Below are 8,092 nucleotides of genomic sequence, written 5' to 3'. Positions count from 1 at the left end.
GATTAATTACATAATCGTACTCTAAGTTCTACGGTAGGACTTTAGCTCTCCTACCTAAAAATACCCTTAGTAAGTCCCTTAGGCCTACTAGAATATTTAATAAATTGGGGTTATATTTGTCTTCCGCGTCATTATTAGGTAGGTCCCGGAGCTCCCTTAAGATACTCGCGGGCAGCGTTGTGCGCTATAGTGGTTACTGTTCGGATCACGGGGGGGGGTTTTTGGTTTCAATCGATTTCTTCTTCCTTCCTCTACTTCTACAGGTGGAATTTGATGGATCTCCTGAGCTCGCTTAGCTCACGTGGTTAACCCAATTGGTTACAAGCAATCGTGTCTACTATATTACAGAACCTTATTCAGACACTGGCAACAACTAGGAAATAAGAGAAAAAAAGGAAGTACTAATAAATAAGGCCGTAGTCTATCCCTCTCCCTTTGCAAATTCGGTCCAAAACGCCTCCGCCTTAGGGTCGCCGTAATAGCTAGGACAGGGTTCTATATTAAGGTGGGTGAAGTAGTATTTGAGAGCAAGGCCGCGGAGCATAGTAGGAATAGCAATGATATAGGCCTGCTTAGGGACGCCGGCTCGGAGGCAGTAGTTTTGGAAGATCTTAAACTTAAAATCGAAGTTGTTTTGTTCGCTAGAGTACTTAACTTTATCCGTGTAGAGCTTAGTTAAGTTGGTGATTTCTCTTCCGAAGCTTCCTTGTAGGGCGAGCTGGTCTGTAGCTTGGGTGATTTGTGCTGAAGTCGGGGGGGTAGTTGCTGGGGTTGGCTGAATAATTTGAACGGGGGCAGTCGATAGTGATGGTAGAGCTGGGGTAGGGTCGTCGGTAGGGCCGTCGGTAGGGTCGTCAGCAGGGCCGTCGGTAGGGTCGTCGGTAGGGCCGTCGGTAGGGTCGTCGGTAGGGTCATCGGTAGGGTCGTCGGTAGGGTCGTCGTCGGTAGGGTCGTCAACAGAGTCGTCGGCAGGCCATTTTGAAGGAGTTGGTTCGTGAATAACTCCTAAAAGACCGTCTGCAATTGACTTCCTTGCCTCCTTCCGTATGTATACCCTATTTTCACGGAGGTAATCCCTGATCTCCCTCAATCGATCCTTGCCAAGGTTATTAAGTATATCCTTCGTAAACGACTCAAAATCGTCGACAAAGCTCTCCCATAGGTCGAATCCCTTCCATCCATTCTCCTTGTATATCGATAATCGCCAATCGACGAATGCTTCGACTTCCTTGATATCGGTTGCGGTCGCATCGATTCCGGTCTTCCATTTTTCAGTATCTATCGCGGAGGTAGATTTTTCAGTATTCATCGCGGAGGTAGCCATCTTTTGGTTCCGCAGTTGATTCGATTCGACAGTCGGACTAGAAGCGTGGAAACACCCACAAACTAATCGTTCTGAAGGCGTGATGGACGCAGGTCAGAAGCGCGAGTAACCTCACAAACTGGCCTTTGGGCTTAGCAAGCAATACCTTAATTCTTAGCCTTCGACAAGAGGTCTAGAGAACCAGACAGTGCCTCTCTTCGTTGTTCCTTTGCTGATCTGCGCGGCACTGATCAGTGTTCGGATCACGGGGGGGGGTTTTTGGTTTCAATCGATTTCTTCTTCCTTCCTCTACTTCTACAGGTGGAATTTGATGGATCTCCTGAGCTCGCTTAGCTCACGTGGTTAACCCAATTGGTTACAAGCAATCGTGTCTACTATATTACAGAACCTTATTCAGACAGTTACTTATATATAGTTGCCACTATATATTAAACCGTTTTATACAGTAGCTAGTAGAGGGTAGGGAACTCCTTAACGCAGCGTTTAAGGTACCATAGCATACTCTCCGTATATTACTTAAGCTAGAGTAACCTATAGCGGTTAAAGTATCTCGTAAGATCCTTAAGATCGCCGCCTCCCTATAATGTCTCCGCGACCTATCCAGTGGTTCCCTATAGGGTTTCCGTTGTGGAGGGGTTATTACCTATACTAGGCTTTATACCTATCTTACTATTAAATAGGGGTTAAATCTAATACTCCTTTGGGTGTAGAGCGTACACTATTTTGCCTAGGGCTATATTCTCTAGAATATCCTTTAGGCTTATTAGTAATATACACCCTTCTAAATCTTTATTGTTCTATTATTTAAAGGCTCTAGTTTTAAAGCGTATCTTAGGATCTGCTTTCGCAAGCTAAGGGTATCTAAGGATAAGGTTATAACCTATAAAGTTAGCCGCCTAGAAGGGTTACGGGCCAACCACCTTAGTGCGGTTATATATATTGGCTACTAATACTATAAGCTTATAGGCACTATATAGCTTAATCCGATGCTTATCTAGGAAGCCTATAATAGGTTTCTACTACCTTTGCAATAGGATAAGTTTATGCTCTTTTACCAAATTATATTATATAAGATTAATTTCAGCGCCGCTATTATATAGTGCTTGGAACTGTTATACCTTACCTATAGGGAGTATTATTTCTAGCTTAATAGTAATACAGAGAGTCTTTCCTTCTATATCTTGCCCTAGTTGCAGCTAGGAAAGGTCCGTGACTAGGGCTTTTCTTTTTTTGGATTATTAGTGTGGTTGTCGCCCTACTTATTTTTCTAATAGGATCTGCCTCCGGAGTTTTCTCTTAACTTCTTAGAGTGTTTCTATAAAGGTGCTAAATAGGTATTAGGTTAACCCCAGGAGTCTTTCCCGTTATTTAAGGTTTCTAACTTTAACCCTTCTAAAGTTCTCTTTAAGAACGGCTTCTTTAAAGGTTAGATCTACCCTATATTACTACTAGAGTGCCTACGCTTCTAGTGACCCCCCGGCTTCTTACCGGAAGAGGTCTGGTTCCTTACCGTATCCTCAGCGTTTAGAACCGCTCGTTTAAAATCCGCATATGCGGTAATCCGCGGTAGGGCTCCTACGCGCTTTATTTTATCACGAATTACTAGCTTAATTCTAGCCTAGATAAATCTAATCTTCTCCTTCTCGCGGACGCTGCTGTCCTTGTTTTTAAAGGGCTCTAGATCTATCTATTAAGCACGAGTTTCCACGAAGTTCATAAACTGGCGGAAGTCTTAACGGTCTAGCTGCGTACTATTCCAGAATTGTTTTATATTATTGTATTATACAATATATAGATCTTAGGTTTAACCCTTTAGGAAGGTTTATAGCTATAGCTATATTATAATTTACTCTTTATTAAGTTAATTAAGCGCGATCTGGTTTAGTAATTGGTCTTTAATCTTGCTAATAATCCAGCGTATACACTCTTTAGTATTATCTCGTATTATTAGCATCTTAAAGAAGTTGTCTACCTCGCGAACCCAATCGTCTAGCTATTGGGCGTTAGGTCTATAACGAAGTTCTAGACTGCTAGAGGCCTTAGCTAGTTAGTCTATATCCTTTTTCTATTTATTACGTAGGTGCCTCTCTAAGTCTTCCATACCTCCTTGGGTAGGTACTAGGTAGCCCCCAGGAAGCCCTTAACCTTAACTAGGTTATAAAAGAATTTGCCTAGCTTAGATTAAACCCTACTAGATCTAGATTTGCCCTTAAAGGGTTCTAATATGTTTATTAGTAGCTTCCTCCCATATAGCTTCCGAGAGCCTTGCGACAGCTTCCTAATATCTATCTTAAAGGAGATTAGTATAGGGCTCTTAACCTTCCAAACTCGGGCTTAGGGAGGCTCCTACTATAGAGGTAGTGTTAGTATTAGTAGCTAGTATAGGCTTCCTAACGGGGCTCGGGTCTTAAGTTAGTAATTTACTTAGATTACCTAAAGGGATAGGCCCGCTTAGCTTATAAGTAGTCTATACACCGCCGCTATACCAATTATAGGCTAGTGGTCTTCCGGGAGGGTTCCGGTTAGTTCCCTAGTCGGACACATTAGTATATTCCTCTAGCATTTTTGGCTTAGGGGAAGATCTTAAAGTTACCTCTAGCGCTTAATCTTCCAATTAGCCTAGGTGGGGCTAGAGGGGTTCCGGCTGCTTTCTAGCAGTATTGCGACTATTATAGAGGGTGTTTATATTTTCCTTAGCGTTGCCGGTGACCGTAGGTATACGAGAGTCTTTAAGCTCCTAGAGCATCTGGGTATTAGGGCTTATTTAGCCGTCTTACCCAGAGGGTTATATTATCGCAATCTCTCGCTATTAGAGGGACCTTTCTGCCTTTACGTAATGGCTTTCCATAAGGTATCCGTGGAGTTTCCATTCAGGTCGTCACGAGATTTTTAAGGAGGATAGTAGTTGTAAATAAAAGATATAAATAAATAATCTGGTCCTTAAAGCTGACTGCCCTTCTAAAAAAGAGTAGGAAGGATTTAAATGTGAGGGGATCTTGTAGATAGGGGGCTATAAGGACACGATTGGAACAGGATAGATTGATAAGAGAGACGAATCCTTAAGGAGGTAAGGCCTCTAGGATCGTGGAGACTATATACTACGGGCACGTGCCTCCGGCACGTGACCGGCGACCATCTAAGGGGCGTCCGGGGGTTGTCCTGAGGGCAACCCGAGGTGTCCGCAATAATATCCCTTACACTTACGGTATCGATAAGAGCCCACCAATCAAACCAGCCAAATCAAGCAGCCGTTCTCAGAAATACGAAGCTTTTAATTTCATAGCTATTCGATATATAGGCTTATTCTTTGGAATTGAGTCGCTCGATATAAGGTAACCAGTACTTATCCTTTCTGCAGAGCGGTATCTTGCAGATACTACACCCAAAATTGGTCCTCGGAGCCCGTTTCCGCCTCTCCCATTCCTTACTATCGCGTGCTTGCATTGTAGTATTGGGTAATAGCTCTGATAGAGCTTTCCGACGCCCTATATGCTGTACCAGAGTATACCTGCGAACGTGTTAGCTGCCATACGCGTAGGTGTTCCTTTTCCTCATCTGGCGGGTACAACTTTGCGTGCTTATTTGTCTACTCTACAAGCTTACCTATAATCTCATCTGTAAAGTATAGACTAAATAACTTAAAAGGATCGTAAGTATCAACGTTAGAGGGCAGGTTTGGTGAGCCATAGTCGTCCCAATTGTTAATATAAAGAGGTTCGAATTTGGGCAACGGCCGGGGCTTAGGGCAGGGTTTTTTTGCGATTCTATTTGGAGGAATATTATATTAAGTCTTCTAAACAAGGCCCGCATCAATTCTAGTACGATTAGAAGGCATGGCGGTGGTGTAATTAATGATTGAATTCTATATAGATATGCGCGTTATTTTGATCCTGGTGTTCGCGCACAGACCATATCCTCTAAGGGCCCTGCCGTTTCAAGGGATAAATAGGGGGCTATAAGGACACAATTGTGAAATAGGATAGATTAGTAAGAGAGATAAATCCTTAAGGAGGTAAGGCCTCTAAAATTGTGGAGACTATATACTACGGGCACGTGCCTCTAGTACGTGACCGGCGACCATCCGAGGGGCGTCTAAGGGTTGTCCTAAGGGCAACCCAAGGTGTCCGCAATAATATCCCTTATAGCTATTAATAAAGGCTGTAACGGGACTAACCTAATTATAGTAGGAATGTCTTAGTAAAACACTTAATAGATAAATTTTGCCGAATTTTACTAGCTTAATCAACTTCTGCTAAGTTTTACTAGATTAATTAAATTCTACTAAAGTCCGTTAAAGACCGCGTATATAAATACACACGCATTAACTACTAAGACCCCTAACTATTTAATTATAAGATTCTCTTATTATTTCTTTCTTTTCTTTATATAACGCCTTGTACCCTATAAGAGCTATATACCCTTAAATCTAGATAAAATTTATATTATTCCTTTAAATCTTCCCTAAAGCCTCTTCGCGCTATTATATTACGTTATATTAAAATAACTATTATTAAAATAGCAAATAAACCTAAATCCCTTTTAATAACTATAAGTATTATATCCCTAGTTAGAGAACAGTTAACTATAATGCAATAGTCCTTTATAGATGCCTTAGCTTAGTAGCGGGCTACACTAAAAGCTTAGCATTAGCAATTAATGGAAGCACTTTATAAAGAACTCCGTAACGTTAAGGCACTTACATTAAAGACCCTAATAGTAATACCCCAAAATAAGATTAAAATAACCATATCTAAACCTAATCCGTTAAATGCGAATACTAAACTAGTAATAGTAGCTTAACTAGTACACGTAATAAACCTAGTATCTATTATAAAATCTAAAAAGCTCCCTAATCCTCTAATGTTTAATAAAAATAAAAATAACCTATATCCTTTATAACTAAGCTCCGTCTTAAACTTTTAATAAACTGTTAGTCACATAGGGTGACTCACCAATAACGACTACTCGAGTAGGTTACAGTGATGTTAGTTTAATAAAGCTTCTTCATTGGAATGAGGAAGGGCGAGGAGCCTAAGACTCCTCGCCACGCTAGTGCCGCGGCATCACATGACGACCGCTTGCCTCATTCCCGACACTGGCAACTCTTCTTTTATGGTTGCCATCTATATATAAATACTGCTTGACTAGCGTAACAAATATTAATCCTCCTTACTTACTATTGCCATCGTAATATAAGTCTCGCTATCCTAAAATTTGCCTCTTAGCACGTGGTGCTTTCTTGCTAAGGAGTCGTTAGTGGATATTGTGTCAGGGTCGCCAAGGCGCTAGTTATAAGCGAGCCAATAGCGATTTTCCATGCCGGGTATGGAAAATCCTGATTGGCTGGTTAAAATCAGGGTCCGAAGAATATCGCAGGTGGAAGCAGTAGAAGTTAGTTGGCTGCAGGCAGGGCAGCAAGGGCCTATTGTAATAGCAGTACGGTGCTAGCGTAGGGTCGGTTCCGTAGGCAGATCGGCACGGAGTCTTGTCGGTTTAGGTTCGTATACATATCAGCACGAGGCTTGTTAGGTCGCAGGGTATATTGGTTACAACAGTTATTGGGTTTATAGCTGCCGCAGATACTAGCAATTCTTCTTTTTATGGGTTGCTTCCGTGACTGCCGTTCTAACCGCCTCCCCCTTATATCATTCTCTTTACCTATCCTTTATGGTACCCTCCACAAGAAGTTCCTGTCTAAATTACGCTAGTAGCCACCTCTATAGCTACCTTAGGAACTACAGGAGTCTTAGAATTCCCCTCTATGCTAGATCTTCTAAAGCTTGTTAAATGTTTATAGAGAAGTAGAGGCTTATTGCGGAGATTACTGCGGATATTGCTGCGGATATTGCTACAGAGATTGCTGCGGAGGTTCTTGCGGAGGCTGCTGCTAGGTTAGGATATCGTTTGCAGATCTGGCTTATTATACCAGTTGTCCAGGCACAGTAGGGGTTAGAGGAGGTGTCTCGGCGCTTGAGTTAAATGGGGTTAAGAATCTCTGGTGGGACGGAGCTTGAGGCACGGGTTAAGATACGACAGCTTGAGGAACTTGAGGTGTTTAATAGCCTAAGGTTATCTGTGGTGGTTGCTGCAGAGATTCTTGTCTAGGCGCGGTAGGGGTTAGAGGAGACATCTCGGCGCTTAAGTTAAACGGAGCTTGCGCGGACGGAGCTTGTGTAGACGGAGCTTGTATGGACGGAGCTTGCGCTAGTGTAGCTTATGGCTGTCCGTTATTGGGATTCCCTCGAGAGTTAAACTTCTTTATAGCGCGTATTTGGTGCTCAATCTTAATCTCTTATAGAGTCCATTTGTGCTCTTCTTTTACGTCCAGGACTTGCTCCTGAATGTTGTCCAGTGATCTTGTTGGATTGGCGGCAATTTGGCGTGGCGTGGCTGGACCTGGATTGCAGGGGTGGTAGATCCACTGGATTAATCAATGGCGTAGAGTGGATCTTGAAGCTCTGAAGCTCCTAGAGCGCCAGTTCTATACCCAATCAGAAGGAGGAGGCTAAGGAGGAAGGATTAATAAGGTGTTAAAGCGTAGTGTAGAGCCAATCGGAAGGGTCGTATAATGACTTGGAGTTCGAAAATATAAGTCTTTTCCCATACAATCTAGGAAGCCTACTTATCTTCCTTCCCTTTTTACTGCCTTCCTCCATATACGATCACTTTGTAACTCTATTTTACCTTCCTTAATTGCTATACAGCAATATTTTCCTATACGCGCATTAGAGCCCTCCGACGATATTATCCTGGCGCCTAAATTAATTA

At 42.4% G+C, this 8,092-nt stretch overlaps 1 protein-coding gene across 1 annotated transcript; it reads right to left on the bottom strand.

The window, feature by feature from the left end:
* Positions 1-210: 210 nt before the first annotated feature.
* K441DRAFT_226675 (uncharacterized protein) lies at positions 211-1,598 on the bottom strand. Its single transcript, XM_067640622.1, has one exon. The coding sequence runs from the start codon at positions 1,322-1,324 to the stop codon at positions 422-424; it is 903 nt and encodes a 300-aa protein (XP_067500515.1). The 5' UTR covers positions 1,325-1,598; the 3' UTR covers positions 211-421.
* Positions 1,599-8,092: the final 6,494 nt, after the last annotated feature.

This window comes from Cenococcum geophilum (assembly GCF_001692895.1).
Source record: "Cenococcum geophilum 1.58 unplaced genomic scaffold K441scaffold_42, whole genome shotgun sequence".
Lineage (NCBI taxonomy): Eukaryota > Fungi > Ascomycota > Dothideomycetes > Gloniales > Gloniaceae > Cenococcum > Cenococcum geophilum.
The sequence above is the reverse complement of the archived record's forward strand: the minus strand, read 5'-3'. Positions and strand labels throughout refer to the sequence as shown.